This window comes from Diplotaxodon limnothrissa, linkage group LG5 (genome assembly GCF_057381915.1).
Source record: "Diplotaxodon limnothrissa isolate DT_005_m linkage group LG5, D_limnothrissa_male_GT1.1, whole genome shotgun sequence".
NCBI classification, from domain to species: Eukaryota; Metazoa; Chordata; class Actinopteri; order Cichliformes; family Cichlidae; genus Diplotaxodon; species Diplotaxodon limnothrissa.
In genome coordinates, this window is record NC_140600.1 from 33,411,495 (window position 1) to 33,428,592 (window position 17,098).

Sequence of the window (17,098 nt, forward strand, 5' to 3'; positions counted from 1 at the left end):
AAGAAGGTGGTGCAGATAAAGGGCACCATTTACATGTATGTAGTAGATTCAGTGTTGTTCAAAACAAAAAAAACAAAAAAAACCCCAACATAAATAAAATAAATGTGTTCATTTCTCCCAAGACACTGGACAGGAAATGTTGTCAAAAGCACTATATTCATATAACCCCTTATATTGATAATGAACAACACAAGTTTTTTAAAACTTTGTATTCATTTATCATTTATAAAATTGAAAAATGGGGATTTTGAAGCATGACATTGATACATAAAATATGATTATGTGAATAGATAAAAGATTAGGTACATGAGGTATAATGTTAAACTGTGAAAATTTGATATATGTAAATGATATATACAGATCGTTATTGATTTATATATTTCTTTCCTGTATGTTGAATTTTGCTTTCAAGCATAATCACTTCATAGAAAGGTTAAGGAAAAGTACATCTTTAAAAAAGTGAGTTTTTATAATTCTGAAAAATTTTATATGTGTAATTAAATTCTAATTCTAATTCAAATTTTATATAATTAATATATTCAGTGCTGTTTTCATGTACATCGGTAGTCATACTGTCCATATTTTACATTGAACAGATAGATGGGAAACAGATTTCATTGATAAACCAATGAAAAGGTGGCTACAAATAGCAACAGATGACGTCGACGCCCACCAAGTGATTGGCGGAGGGCGACGAGCGCGCTGTTGCAACGTCAAACATCGTCCCCCTAGTTGTGCCATGCGCATTAACGGTTGTTGTTGTTGAACTGGTTGTTATGGCTGAACAAGGCCTCGGACTCAATTGAGAGAGGACCCCCGTACCACCCCCGTCTCCGCCACGGGACACCTGGCACCCATGGAGGGCACGGACATGGACGTGGACGCGGAGCTCATGCAGAAGTTCAGCTGCATGGGCACCACGGACAAGGACGTCCTTATTTCGGAGTTCCAGAGGCTGCTGGGCTTTCAGCTCAACCCTGCCGGCTGCGCCTTCTTCCTGGACATGACCAACTGGTGAGTGCGGGGATTGGAGGGCCCGCTGTGGGGAGGACAGGAGTATGACGCTAACCTAGCTTTATAATTAGCTTGTTAGCCTACATAGATAAAAAAAAATGTTCAAAATAGAGCGCTATGGAGGTGATGTTGAACCCTGAAGGGAATCATATCACCATTCCCATTCTATGGGATGACTGTTAACTCCAAGCTATCATCACTGGCAAACGGAAGTGAAACGGTAAAGTTTGCCGTGACCGCAGAGGAAACAGTAAGGTGAAGTCACCGAGGAACCAAATAGCTAGCAGGCTAATTTAAGCACAGGGAACTCTCCCTCCCGGATCGTCAGCCATGTTACATAACAGCGCACAGAGCCAGTTAAACCGTGCTCATCGGGAAGCCAAAACTCAAGGCAGCGTCGCTCACTTCACGTTATTCTGATGACGTAACCAGTCGTGATCTATCAGCGGCCGACAACAAGTGGTCTTGATCACAACGCCTTTGTGCTCCTGGCCAGCTATGCTCACGTTCTTTAGTTTGTCAGCGATTGATGCCCTTTATTGGATCAATTTTGAAAGATAAAACTTGATTTCACATAGCTTCTGTATAGGGGAATGGAGCTTAGGAGGTCATAATGGAAAGAAGGCATCATTGCGCGGCAGTTGTTTGAATCTGTCCCCTGAATCCAAGATTTGGAAGTTCTAAGTAAACATGAATTTATGGCTAGTATATGAGCAATGGCTCAGAGGTAGCAAACCACTAAACCAGGCAGCCTTATTTCTCTCTTACTGGCAAAGCTAAACTAAGAGAAGTGCCACTAAGATGACTATGTAGGATTGTACAACTTTGTTTTTACTTCTTTTTGTTGTGTATTTTTCACACTTACATGCTTCAGATCAGCAAAAAATGTGAGTAGACAAAGATAATCAGAGTTAATACAAAATACAGTTTTTATATGACAATTTAATTAAGGGGGGAAAAGTTATCCAAACCTATCTGAGACAAACCTAATAACTAGTTTTGCCACCCTTGGCAGTAAGAACTACAATTAAGAGTCTGCAGTAACTGGCAATGAGTCTTTTACACAGCTGTGGAGGAATTATGGCCCACTCTTTAATTCAGCCACATTAGAGGCTTTTCGATCATGAGCAGCCTGTTTAAGGTTATGCCAAAGCATCTTAATCAGATTTAAATTCAGACTTTAACTAAGCCACTCCAAAACATTTGTTTTCTTTTTATCTTATTTATTTTGATCTTTCTGATATTTTGTTGTTGTCCTGCTGCATAACCTGGGTGTGCTTCTGCTTCAGGACAAAAAACCGATGGCTTCAGGTTTTTCTAGTATAGATTGGAATTCACGATTCCATCAATAATGGCAAGTCGTCCAGCTCCTAAAGCAGCAAAGCAGCCCAAGGCCATTATACTACCACCACCATGATTGACTATTGGTGTGATGTTATTTCTTATCAAATATTGTGTTAGTTTATGCCAGATATAAACTTTCCAAAAAACTGAACCAGTCTCATCATTCCACTGAATATTTTCTGTTTTGGGGATCATCAGGTGCATTTGGCAAGCCTTTGTGGGGATTTTTTTGGTAGCTCAGTAGGTAGAGCAGGTCATCTAATAATTGGAAAGTTGGTGGTTTGGTCCCTGGCAGCTCCAGTCTGCATGCCAGATATCTGTGGGCAAGATACTAACTATGCATACTAGAATGGATGCATCAGAGTATGAATGTGTGTAAAATTTAGATAGAAAGCACTTAAGCATAGAAAAATGAATAGGAGTGTGTGAATGAGGCATGTTAGTAGAAAGAGTAGAAAAGTGCCATATAAGAATCCATTTTTGGTCAGAAGTGTTTTTGCCCAGTCTCTGTTTTTTGTTGAGTCATACACTCTGACATTACGTGAGCCAAGTGTGGCCTGCAGTTCCTTAGATGATGTTCTTGGAGGAATTTTAGTTTGGATAGCCCCCCCCCCCCCCCTTAATACATGAAATCATCATTTAAAATGTATTTGTTCTTTTTGACTAATTAAAATTTGTTTGATCTGAAAACATGTAAGTGTAATATCCAAAATGTAAGAAATCAGAAAAGGCAGATACTTTTTAACAGTACTGTACTCAGGAGGTGCATGTTGAAGTAGTCAAATATGTTATGAGGACAAGCTGATCTGGCAAATATGTTACAAATAATGCTAATTGTAAAAGTAGGGCAGGCTTTGCAAAGACAAACAAAAACACTTGGACAGATTTTACTTTATACTTCAGCACTATGATTTCAAGTTTAATAACCAGGATCGATAGGTATTGCTGATGTGTATTAACTCTATGCTCGCTTCTTTTGCATTGGAACAGGAATCTGCAGGCTGCTATTGGTGCATATTATGACTTTGAAAGTCCCAATGTCAACACCCCATCTATGTCCTTTGTTGAGGATGTGACAATTGGGGAAGGAGAGTCTGTCCCTCCAGATACGCTGTTCACTAAGACCTGGAGGATACAAAACACAGGTATATGGGCTTTACATTTACACCTTCACATTGTATACATGTAGATAGTCTTTATAAATCTGTAACGTGTTCATGGATTTTGTTGAGATGTATTTTGAATGAATTCTTCTTGGTGTCTTGTAGGTGCAGAGTCATGGCCACCGGGCGTTTGTCTCAAGTACATTGGAGGCGATCAGTTTGGGCATGTAAACACAGTTATTGTGAAGTCGCTAGATCCCCAGGAAATATCAGATGTGAGTGTGCAGATGCGAAGTCCCACAACTCCTGGCATGTACCAGGGCCAGTGGAGGATGTGTACTGCCACTGGATTATTTTATGGAGGTAAGAACCACTACTACTTTGATTAACTATCAAGTACATTTATGAGACCTATGACTAATAATAGTAAATAATAATTTCAGTTCATACTAAGCCAAGATAATTAATCAGATTTATATCTCATTTACAATTTTCGGTTCCCGTGATGATTAAAAACAACATTATAATACAACTGTTAGTATTTTGCTTTCATGTTCAGAACAAAGGTCTTGTTTAGGTACTCTGTAATACATTAGGCTCCCCTTTTCTTCATAGCTGTGTTCTTTGCTCATCCTAATAACTTAAAGTCAGTCGCTTTTTACTGCAGCTTCAGAAAAGCTCATTAAGAGACATCAATCTAGAGCAGGGGTGCCCAATCCTGGTCCTCGAGAGCTACCGTCCTGCAGCTTTTAGATGCATCCTTGTTCCCACACACCCGAATCAAATGAATGGCTTGTTATCAGGCCTTTGCCAAACACGATGGCATGCTGAAGAGGTAATCAAACCATTTGATTCAGCTGTGTTGGAGTAGGGATGCATCTAAAAGCTGCAGGATAGTAGCTCTCGAGGACTGGGATTGGGCAGCCCTGATCTAGAGGAAGTAAGACTCAAGTTTTTGTAGTCAAAAACTGCAGGATTATCAGTTGTGTGTGGCTCCCTGTTTCTGCAGATCCGACGGTCTTTCACTCAGCCCACTTTCAACAGTGTGCGACAATTTGCTGTCGGCTTTGGTTTTTTTCTCGCCTCTGTGACTGATTTGCAGGTCTCTGAGCCACTTGAGCTCACTGTCACTCTGTGCCCTCTTGGCCTCCATCTGTGCCGGCAGACTTCCCACAGCGGAGGCAGGTTGGCAGGAACCAATAGCTACCGGAGACAAAAAATTGCCCCCTGGTCAAGGCCTAACACTGTTCCTCACCCCCCATGATTATGACTTTTGCCATAATTGAACTGCCTTAGTCTGTAATCAGAATCAGAATACTTTATTGATCCTTGGGGGAAATTATTTTTTTGTTACAGTGCTCCATTATAAACCAACATAAACCAACAGTAAGACAAGACAGACAATACGCTAACTAAGAATAGTACAATATATATATATATATATATATATATATATATATACACAACAGTCACTCATAAATAAATAGCTGGAAAAGAAACGTGTAGTTGTAGCAGTAACCAGTGTGTTAAGTGGATGCGTTGTACAGGGAGCCACAGGCAGGAAAGATTTCCTGTGTCGTTCAGTGGTGCTTTTCGGTAATCTCAGTCTCTCACTGAACGTGCTCCTGTGACTGACCAGCATGTCATGGAGTGGGTGGGAGGTGTTATCCAACATTGTCTTTATCTTGGACAGCATCCGCCTCTCCGACACCACCTTGAGGGAGTCCAGCTCCATCCCCACAACATTACTGGCCTTACGGATTAGTTTATTAAGTCTGTTGGCATCTGCGACCCTCAGCCTGCTCCCCCAGCATGCAACAGCATAGAGGATCGCACTGGCCACAACAGACTCATAGAAAATCCTCAGCATTTTCTGGCAGATGTAGAAGGACCTCAGTCGCCTCAAAAAATAGAGACGACTCTGGCCCTTCCTGTAAAGTGCTGTGGTGTTTTTAGCCCAGTCCAGTTTATTGTCAATGTGAACTCCAAGGTATTTATAGTCCTCCACAATGTCAACACTGACCCCCTGGATTGAAACAGGGGTCAAGTGTTTCCTGGTCTTCCTGAAGTCCACGATCAGTTCCTTGGTCTTTGCCACATTGAGATGCAGATGATTCTTCTCACACCACGTGACAAAGGAGTCGACCACAGCCCGGTACTCTGTCTCATCATCCCTGCTGATGCATCCAACCACCGCAGAGTCATCAGAAAACTTCTGAAGATGGCATGTCTCTGTGCAGTGGCTGAAGTCTGTGGTGTAGAGGGTGAAGAGGAAGGGGGAGAGGACAGTCCCCTGTGGTGCCCCTGTGTTGCTGATCACCTTGTCAGACACACACTGTGGGAGACGTACATATTGTGGTCTTCCTGTCAGGTAATCAACAATCCAGGACACCAGAGAAGCATCCACCTGCATCGCTGCTAACTTATCACCCAGGAGGGTCGGCCTGATGGTATTGAAAGCACTAGAAAAGTCAAAAAACATGACCCTCACAGTGCTCGCCGGCTGGTCCAGATGGGTGTAGACACGATTGAGCAGGTAGATGATGGCGTCCTCAGTTCCGAGACGAGGCTGATAAGCGAACTGAAGGGGATCCAGATGTGGTCTTACTATGGGTCGCAGCTGGTCCAGGATGAGCCTTTCCAGGGTCTTCATGATGTGGGAGGTCAGTGCCACGGGCCTGTAATCCTGGGGGCCACTGGGACGTGGCGTCTTTGGTACAGGGACGAGGCATGATGTCTTCCACATCACTGGGACCCTCTGCAGACTCAGACTCAGCATAAACAGTTTATGAAAGACTCCACACAGCTGGGGGGCACAGGTCTTGAGGACGAGGGGACTCACTCCGTCTGGTCCAGCAGACTTGCCTGAGTGAAGTCTCCTCATTTGCATCTCAACCTGGTATTGAGTGAAGGTGATGGGTGGGGGAGGGGTGTCAGGAATCTCACAGGAGGCAACAGCGCCATGTGAAGAGAGAGGCTGGCACAGTGGTGTGGCTCTGGATTCCAGGCTAACTACAGGTGAGGTTGTGGGGGTCGGAGCAGACACTGTGGTGTCGAATCTATTGAAAAACAGATTCAACTCATTGGCTCTATTCTCACCTCCCTCAGCTCCCCTGCTGTTGGTTGGCCTGAATCCAGTGATGGTCTTCATGCCCCTCCACACCTCTCTCATGCTGTTCTGCTGGAGTTTCCACTCCAGCTTCCTCCTGTAATTGTCTTTAGCCTCTCTGATCTTGTCCTTTAGTAACACCTGGATCTTCCTCACCTCCTCTTTGTTGCCCCCTCTGAAAGCCCTCTTCTTGTTGTTGAGGAGGGCTTTGATGTCCTTAGTCACCCACGGCTTGTTATTTGGGTAACAATGAACAGTCTGAGCTGGAACAATGGAGTCGGTGCAGAAAGTTATGTAGTCTGTGATACATTCAGTAAGCTCATTGATGTCCTCGGCGTGAGGCTCACAGAGTGTTTCCCAGTTGGTCACCTCGAAACAGCCCTGTAGTTCCGCTATTGCCTCCTCTGACCACCTCCTGACAGTCCTGGTGGTCACAGGTTCCCTCCTCACAATTGGCACATAGCGGGGGGTGAGGTGAATCAGGTTATGATCTGACCTACCAAGTGGGGGGAGGGAGGAGGAGCTGTATGCATCCTTGACGTTAGCATACAGTAAGTCTAAGATTTTCTCTCCCCTGGTGGGACAGTCCACATATTGTTTGAATGTTGTTAGTGTATTGTCCAGTGATACATGGTTGAAGTCACCCGAGATCACAATAAAGGCACTCGGGTGCTGAGTCTGTAACCGAGCTATGGCAGAGTGGATAGTGTCACATGCAGCTGTGGGGTTAGCAGAGGGAGGAACATAAATAGCCACCAAGATGACGTGAGAGAATTCCCTGGGTAAATAATACGGCCTGAGTCCAACAGCACACAGTTCAATGTCCGGGCAACAAATCTTTTCTTTGATTGTTATGTTGGCAGGGTTACACCACCGGTTGTTAACTAAAACAGCAAGCCCACCTCCTTTCCGCTTACCGCTAGCGATGCTGTCCCTGTCCGCCCAAACAGTGTGGAAGCCTTCCACGGAAGCATTCTCATCGGGAATGTCCTGGTGCATCCATGATTCGGTGAAACACATCAGGCTACACTCTCGGTATTCCCTCTGACTCCGTACCAGTGCTGAGAGCTCGTCGATTTTATTTGCCAACGATCGCACATTTCCCATCATGATAGACTGCAGACATGGTTTATACCTCCTCCTCGCTTCGAGCCTCCGCTGTCTCACCGTCTCCTTCTTTCTTCTCTTCTGTCCTTGACCTCTGCATCCCCGATGTGTTTTCCTCCAAATTTCAGCTGGTACTTCTGCGGGCCTGGCCAGCGAACCGGCCGGCATCAGGGCGATCAGCTGATCTCTGGAGTAAACAGTCCGTGAGTGTAAGAGATGTGCCGCGGTCCCGTTCCTTGATAAAAGTAACAGTTCCACGGCCACCAGAAGAACAAAAACTCTCTCAATCCACATGATTGAGTAAAAGATAATAAACAGATGAAAATACAAGTCAGAAAAAAAAAAGAATACGTAAGAAAAAAGAGCTAAACTAAGAGAAAAGCAGGAGCGACTGTAACAGGCTGCACGCTGGTTGGCGCATACTTCAGTTTCTCATAAAATAAGACGAACAACAAAATTTCATCAGACTGTCAGGCTTTAACCAGACACCAGACAATGTTGAGGATGCCCGTGGTTTAAGCCTTCATTTGAGACTTGTAACAAACCTACTTCATATTGTTGTCTCAAGCATGTAGCTCTGGCTGTGAGCACAGAGGTCCCACCCGCTATCTCAGTCTTTTATTTTAGAGGGACAGACAATCAGAAGAAAGCTGGTTTAAAGTGAAGGGGGAAGGGAGTGAAATCTGCATGTTTCTGACAGAAGGTCACCTGGGGAGCTCCACAAATGCCCAGCAGAGAATCAACATCACCCTCAGCTGTAGATATTCACACCTTAGCCTGTGAAACCTGTTCACAGCAGTCTCTTATCTCCTTCCTCATCATGCACTCCTGTGCTTACATCTACCTCTCCCTTGTTGTTGTTATCAGAATCAGAAAACTTTATTAATCCCTAAGGAAATTATGCAATTATGTCAGCACCATTAGTTACATTGCTGGTAACAGTGTTAGTGTTGGAAGAGGTCACAATACAAAGTGGAAGATAATAGTTTCAGTAATTATTTTCTAAAAGCTTCAAAACAGCAATGCAGTGCATGCTTTAGGGGATAACCTCCAAAAACCAGTGTTTCACCAGCTGTAAAGCATGCAAAAATGCTCTAAAAGAGTACATATAAATCCATATAAACAGTTGGAAAAGAGCAGAAAAGTTACCCGTTAAAAACCTTACTAGCTGCATACTCTTTTTTTTGTTTTTTTGGCACCAACATACAGCAACAAATTCCTGTTTGTGTACAAGCTTGGTAATAAAAGCAATTGTGATTCTACATATTCTCTTAATGGCAATTTAACACTAAGAAAGTTGTCAAACTGGCAAAACATTTGAGTCTTACACAGTCAGGTCACTTTTGTGCTTGTTTGTTATCTCCACAGATGTAATATGGGTGATTCTTAGTGTAGAAGTTGGAGGTCTTCTTGGAGTGACCCAGCAGCTATCTTCCTTCGAGACAGAATTCAACACTCAGCCCCAGCGCAATGTGCAGGGAGACTTCAACCCTTTTGCCTCACCACAGAAGAACAAGCATGATGCCACTGACAACAGTTTCAGAGATCCAGGTGGAGCCTGGGAACGCACGCAAGAGCCAATCCAGCAAGATCAGAATGGACTGTCTCATAATGCTGTAAATAGGGCGTCAAATGGTCTCCAAACTAATCTTTCTGTGGTAACTTATGGACAGGTATGTATATGTAAAAATGAACTCATCACAGATCTGCTCTCACCTTTAAGCCTACATCACTACATTCACTCCTTTATACTTTTAAGTACCATATGCAAGTTTTTGTAAAAACTATATTCTCTGTTCTACAGGTGATGGGCAGCAGATGAGCAGTTGTTTTGACTTGTACAAAATGTTTAAATATTGAGCTTTATGCAGTTCTATGGCTCTATAGGGTGTAGCTTACGAAGTGTTCGACATTGCCAGGATGTCTTTGCATCTGTGTGTTTCACATAAACCTCAAACCCCTGACAGGTATCACAGTGGCAGTTATCAGCTTTCTTTGTTAACACATGTTTGGATTCTGCCTGTGTTCACTAGAGATTATAACAAAGAATATAATGGAAAAATGCAACACTGGCGTTGCAAATAAGAGAGCAGTGCTGGCAAGAAAAAGATTAATCTCTGGAATTTGTAAGTTATTTATTTTACCACTCGTGTACCCTCCATGTCGCTGTTTATTTATAACGTGACAGCTGCACATTAGAGCTCTTAAACTTGATCCATTTAAACAAAGCACTAAGTAACCTTTACGTGCTGCTTTCAGCTCTGACGCTGTCCCACCAAGAAGGAGATGTGGAAATCATATCAGTGCTGAATTGTGAGACTGAAACCTTCTTTCAGCAATGCTACGTGGATTTTTTTTCTTTATACAAAAAAAAGAAGAAGCGATAATGATCATTATTTCTCTGTAAAATTAAATTCTATTACATTATCAGTGTTTAGTTTAGTTCCACTTAACCTGTGAAGCTGGTCCCAAGTATCAGATGTCTTTTTTTCCTCTCTCTCTTTTTATGGGCATGAATGTGATAATTGCATTTATCATTTTCTTCCTCTTGGGACTACACATATTTGCACACATTTTAACACAAATTTAATATATTCAATTCACCTACATATACTTCGCACTGAGTAAAATGTTGCCAAAGGAAAGTTCACGTGAGTAATTAGATGATTAGATATCTTTACTCGGGGGATTGTGGTTAGACACTAACCGTCTTCTTGGCAGTCTGCTCTGCAGCTGTCGGCATATCAGGTTGTGGACAGTTAGACGAGCCTCAGGGTTTAAAACTTTATTCTAATTAGTTGTAACTTGAGATGGATTACTTAAAACAGAAAAGAGTTTCCGTGACTTAATCCATTTTAGTCTTACGGTACAGTTTGGCGAAGCATATTGCGCAATCGTCTGATGATGCAGAACAAAGTTTGAATATAAAAAAAAAAAAGTTCTAATTTTACAGACAAAGTAGGGTTTTTTTGTGTGTGTGTGTGTGTGTGTGTGTTTTGGCGGTAGCTACATTCAAATCAGCGGTTGGCCTGCAAATGGTCAAAGCCAAAACCGCTTTCCCTTTTTTTTTTTTTTTTTTTTTTCTTTTGTAAGTTTGAGTAAATAAACCTCACTTAAATATATATTTTTTAATTACAGTGGAAGGCCTGAACATTCCAAAGGAATGAAAAGCCCCACTTTTTCAACTGGGAATGCTATAGAGTTTTAGTTTTGGCCAGGTTTTGTATTTTCTTGCAGTGTTGGTGGTAAGTATCAGAGAAAAGCAAAGCGAGCTCCTCATTTCTTGTTAAGTTCTTACTTTTATTCTTAATTACTGTAATTGCAATTCTAGTGTGGCTAAACAGCCTGTTAAAATCAGAGATGATATGGATTGTTGCTACAGTTTGGCTGACAGGTAATTATTTGTGACACGTGTAAACCTCTATGTTACAGCGTTGTTAAACTCCCTCAGTGGTCTTTGTTGAAGAAAAAAATTACAGTTAAATCTTTTAGATGAGACCTTTTTGTTCTATGGTATTCTCTCCTCAAACACTGTATGGACTGAACCACCTACACATTACACCTGGAGGAGCTGATCGCCCATGCCACGGAGCTCCATGCATGCAGTTATTATGCTGATGTTTATGCCAGTGGAAGTTTTGGCGTCTGCACTTTCTGGGTCAGCAGAGAGCTGGCGACTTTTATGCACATGGCTGAAGCGCTGTGGTTCCGCAATGCTTCCACTTTCCACTTAAAGCCGATCGTGGACTCTCTAGGAGGGAAGAAATTTGCATGAGCCGACTTGTTGCAGTGGTGGCATCCTGTTACAGTACCACACTCAAATTTAGTAAGCTCTTTAGAACAACCCATTATTTTATATATGCTTGTAAAGGCACACTGCATGGCTACGTCCATCATCTTATACACCTGTAGAAATGCAAATATCAGAATTCAAAGGTTAAGAGGTGTGGTCCAGTACTTTTCATAGGCAAAGCTTTGTTCACAGTTTGACCTCTCAACCTTTTCAGGGTTTGTTACACTGGAATAATTAGAGTCAACTAGCTGTGTGAATCTTTTGTGGCTTTTTAAGCGATGCATTAATTCGAAAGAAGACTGCCTGGGCGGTTTGGTTTTGTCACCTTTTATTACCGCCCTGAAACTGAAGATAAACACAGACATGGTGGAGCTTATGCTTTTCTTTCCCCTTTGTGTTGTAATAGAAACTAAACCAAAAGGCTTTCTCTCATTTTTTTTTTTTTGTCTTCCCCCACAGGGACCCTACCCATTTGGACAGAGCTAGAATGACAAAGACCCCTCTCCCCCACGGTGAATGAAGAGCTTAGCACCCTGGGAGTCCTTAAACACAGAGGAGTTGGAGGGGGAGAGGAACAGTTGTTTTATATTGACTCATGACAACCCTCTTCCAAAAACAACCCGTGACCCTTTCCACAGAAACACAGAGGACAGTGAGGTGATGGATTACATCAGCTGCCGTGAAACATCCCACCTGACATCAACACCTGGACTCGCATGTGTGAATGCTTCATTTAAGAGTGCTATAAACCTTTACGAATAGATACACCTGACTATTTTTTATTTACGTGGTAAAAACGTGCCTAATTAAAGTGAAAGTCACCCTAAACAGTTTGGTATTCCCGTGGGCAGTTGAATGCTTTCTCTCTTTTGGGTTCCTACCCAGGTCTAGAAATTTTTTTATTTATTTTTTTAAATATGTTAGAGTAGTACAGGAAATTCTAGTGGTCATTCATGTTGAGGTTTTACACAGTATTTCAAAAAAGGTGTTATCTTTTATTCACCATCCCCCTCAAAAAAATGTAAAAAATCTAAATGTGCAGAAGTTTCAAACTCCTTTAGGTAAAACACAGAAGCAGAAAACTACACATAAGAAAGGAAAGAAAGAAAACATGCACAGGTCTTTGCCAGCTCTGGAAAATCATCACTTAAGTGCGTACAAAAATGTAAGCCTCAAAGTTGCATTCATGTATGAGAGAGATGGGAATCTTTCCCATCATCAACCAATTTTGCAACACCAGACAACTGGTCGTAATGGATATGGTGATGCCATGTTTAAAATGTAACACTATGTCTAAAGTGCCCCTGTTATGCTCATTTACAGCCTGAATTGTTTTACATGATTTCAGTGTTCAAAATAATGTTCACATTTTTGGCACGCTCACAGCTTTTTGAGGCCCCTCTCATGACAAGTGAGGAAACCGTCTGAAAGCTGTTGACTGCTAACAAAAGGTTTTTAAAACTGTTAGAAATACATTGTATCGCTTCTGCCTTTTACTTTGACTCATCAGCACAGCTGTTGTCTGCTAGCTATGATAATGTTGATCGTTACTGTTAAAACACAAGGATTTTTAGCCTTGTGAAAATGGCTGATTAGTCCTGTACTGTGCTGTGTTTGTGTCACTATTACATGTGTGAAATGTGTAAATGAGGACAGCTTTTTTTTTTGGAGTTGGAATAATTCAGTTTGGCCTTTTTAACTCTGCAAACTATTTCCATGCGCAGAAGATATGTAACACACTGGAGGGAAGGAGAAAGCACAATAGGGGCACTTTAATTTTGGCTTTGGCAACATTGAATATCTGACTTTGGCTAAAGTGAGTCGTCCGCATTTGTTTGGTTAAAGCTCCAGAAAAATCACACATTTCCATTTGTAATTCAAATTTTAAGAAATTCACAAGCTGGAAACTTGAAATTCTCAAAACTCCAATATGACTCCAGCAGTTACTGCATTGCAGCAACACACTTTCCCCCCTGCTACGACTTGGCTTGTTAGACTGATTGCTCCACATTCAGTCACTTTTTTTTCCCCTTTTCTTTGCAGTCCTTGATTTGAGTTTAGCACTCATCCTTGATAATTTGGAGATTTTATGTTCTGCTGTCATACAGATTTGCACTGTAAGATGGCTTGGATGCTTCCAACAGAAGCCGTTTTCTCTCGTTACTGCAGTTAACTTCAAACTAAGCAGGGTTGGACTTTGTGAATCCAGGATGCCATTCAATTCAAGTCAGACAACATGCATTTGACTTGTGTCGTCTGACAAAATATCTAAAGAAACAAGTCTTATTATCCAAGTTTACATAGACTATTAAAAGCTAAGACTTCCTGCCCTTCTGCATATAAATATTTGTCATTCTTGTGTAGGAACCCAGTTTCTTCCAAAGACAAAATCCAGAGAGACCAGACACTAACGGGTGGCATCATCCGCTGCATAGTCTGCAGGTGCATAATTGAAACTGCATGGGACAAGGGTGGAGTTTATTTTATTATTATTATTTTTGTTTTGTTTTGTTTAGGGTGGGTTTCGCTTTTAATGGAGGCTGAAGCGCAAATGGATGTGAGTAAGCTTGAATATGTGAGTTGTGAGGAAAGGTTGATAAAGCCATCTAAATCTATTTTGCGTGATGAATGACTGAGTCCATGTCTATGTATGTATGTATGTGCCTGCCTGGTGCGTGTGTGCGTGTAAATGTTAATGGTTTCTCTTTGGATTGAACTGACATAAATGGTGTATACTACTTGGGGAAAGGATGACTTGACACATGCACATCATTACTGAGAGAGCTTTAATAAGTGTGTACCTCAGAAGTATTTTTGAGTGATTCTGCACCAAAAATTCACGCATCAAAAATGTCCCAGATGTTATTTATTTTGTCTTTTTGTCTGTGCTGCAGATTTAATAATTCCCATTCATAGCCAGCAGGTGGTGCTAAAAATCAGAAGACCAAACTACACCAGACTTGTCATGAGTGCTGAGTATACTGAATGAGGGGGGAAAGGTGATGAGTTGTAGTGTGAGCCTAGCAGATTGTCTGAAGAATGTAGATGTTTGTTATCAGCATTGTTAGCACTGAGGGTCAGTTAAGGTTTTCTTTGGCTTATTGTGGATCGTGACACCAGCATTCCCCCCTCCTCAAAATATTGATTTGTGTATTCCTCACAGCTTCAGGTTTTTGTTTTTATATATCCTGAAATGAAAGGTTTCAATGTTAAACACTAGTTTCATTCCTACACCAGTGTCTGATGTTGACTGTGAAGGTTATTGTATGTTTTTTGGGTTTGTTTGTTTTTCTCTTCTGATCACATGAATGAGTTTGTCTGCTGTTACACCTGAATTTCTACTTCAGCTTTGCTGCCTTCATTATGTCCATGTTTTTTTTTTGTTTGTTTGTTTGGTTTTTTTTTCTGTGTATCTTTTTGGCCTAAAAATAAAATGGGTGGTCCATAGAACGCCATTATAGTGTTACAGTTTTTATAAGGAAGTGTTCAAACAGGATTATTAGAAACTTTTAATATTTTGATTTTAAAGTCCTTTAAACAACTTTTGATGGTTAATTATCAAGGGGATTGTTTCTTCTATTATAATGTATGTTTATCTTTAAAATTCACCAGCATTCTGTGTTGCAGCTCTTCTCTGTTTGTATTGAGTCATCTGACAGTCCTCCTCCCAAACAGTATACACTGTTCTGCACTGCTTCGATTATTCACGTCTGTCTTTTCCTTCTTTTCGTGTGTGCGTGCATGTGTGCGTGCATGTGTGCGTGCATGTGTGCGTGCATGCGTGAGCTTCCTTCTTGTTGGCTTGCTTGTGTGTGTGAGGAAGAGAAAAATGGTGAGAAAATACTGCTGGATCCATTCTTTAGTTTTAGTTTGTGACTATGTTTGGACTTGAGATGGGTGGCAGAGTGAGTGGATGAGATGAAAGTTTACATAGTCCTAAGATAGCACATTTATCTGAAGAGAAATTGTCAAAATTAAGTTGTTTTTTTTTTCCTCCTGTAACTATAATTAAGCATTTGTATGATTAAATTAACACTGAAACAATGACTTCAGTGTTTGTTTTTTTTCATGGGGTCAAAGTAAATGCCATCTTTGCATAAAATCACTCTATACTCCAGCTGCCGCTTTAACCTTAAGCTACACCCAACACAAACAGTATCATCTAATCGTTGAGCTACAGTTTCACATCCATCGACAGCACAAAAGATGCATTGTGTAGCCACAGTAACATCACGCAAAGTCCCACTTCAGATCTTCAAAATGAGTTTTAGCCACAGCTTACTGTACTTGGATGAACGTGTGGAGTTTTAAGGTAGCAAGCTGCATCCATTAACACAAAAAGTACAACACATAGACACGCGTTCTTTAATTAATGCCAAGCAAATTATTAAATAGTAATAAAATTTCAACCACAAAACCAAAGCCTCTTGGATGATCTGTGTCACACACAGAGCCACATTGTGTTTCATTAAAAGTTCTATAAAAGGCACCATTAGCATGCACATGGTAAACAGGTGCAGATCAGTGATTCTAATTAGCACCAGGGATGCGCCAGCACCTACAGCTGCCAATGTCAGCACATCTGTCAATGTCAGCACATCTGTCAGTCATCGTGGTTGAGCTGTCAGGCTTTGATGCCAGTGTATTTTGGGGCCACACCTATCTTCAAGATAGATGGTGTGCATGTATTGGCAGAGTTATTAGGTGTTCTATTTTTTTCATTGTTTTTTATTTTTATTTTTAATTTTGACCTGTGCTGCCGTGTTATTTTTAGAGAGAAGGCAAAACTTCCAAACAAGCCATAATTGTTCAGGGTTTTTTTCTCGTTGTACTGTCATGAACTCTAACAGTTAACATAACTGGAGTCTGCATGCAGCTCTTGGATCTTTTTGCATTTTCTCTAAATGCGCACGGTCTGATCTTGGGATAAATTTGCTGTGAATGTGACATTGTGTTATCATATATGTGAATGCTTAAGACATGTGAATTGCCAACATTGCTTTTTTTAATAGAAGTCTTGCAGGTCTTGCTCACACTTGCCGTTCATCAGCTAGCAGCACATGACTACTGATATCATCTTAATTCCTGTGGAAGCAGTAAGTCTTTTTGCACGAAAGCCTCATATGACAGCAGCTAGTCTTATGGTGATAAGATATGTTGATAAGGTGTGATATGTCTATGTCTGTATCTATTATTTTGGCAGTATATCAAGGTGTGTGTGTTTATGTGTGGGAAGGCGAGATGTCCATGTGCATTCAGGCAAGCCAGCACTGAGGCAATTGTTTGAATGTGTCTTGTGTGCCAGGGTGACTGAGGACAAATATTGACTTTTGCAGCGTTAATTCAGCAAACATCCCATCATGTCTATCATCTCTCATTGCGCTTGAGTCACTGTTTTTCTATTTTCCTTTTTTCTGTCATTTCTATTAGGTTAATGAGGTCTTTAATGTGAGGCTTCAACTGTTTTAGTGAAAGAATGAAAGTCAGATGTGACAGATAATGTTTTTGTCTTGAAAACTTTACTTTAATATTAAAGTAATTAAAATGGAATACATTTTACTGACTTGGTTTTAAGTTAATGTTGAAAAAATGTCTGTGTTTATAGATAATGTTTTAATTTGTCATATT

The 17,098-nt window shown here is 41.1% G+C and overlaps 1 protein-coding gene across 2 annotated transcripts; it reads left to right on the forward strand.

Annotated features, from left to right (window-relative positions):
* The first annotated feature begins 765 nt into the window (after positions 1 to 765).
* ilrun (inflammation and lipid regulator with UBA-like and NBR1-like domains) lies at positions 766 to 15,588 on the forward strand. Of its 2 annotated transcripts, XM_085353445.1 has the most exons (5): positions 766 to 1,014; positions 3,349 to 3,503; positions 3,627 to 3,824; positions 9,046 to 9,350; positions 11,930 to 15,588. In XM_085353445.1, exons 1-5 carry the CDS (start codon positions 857 to 859, stop codon positions 11,954 to 11,956), a joined length of 843 nt encoding a protein of 280 aa, XP_085209571.1. In that variant the 5' UTR covers positions 766 to 856; the 3' UTR covers positions 11,957 to 15,588. The 2 variants fall into 2 exon arrangements, with proteins under 2 accessions (XP_085209571.1, XP_085209570.1); XM_085353444.1 differs by lacking the exon at positions 11,930 to 15,588 and having other exon boundaries at positions 9,046 to 10,120.
* The last annotated feature ends 1,510 nt before the right edge of the window (positions 15,589 to 17,098 follow it).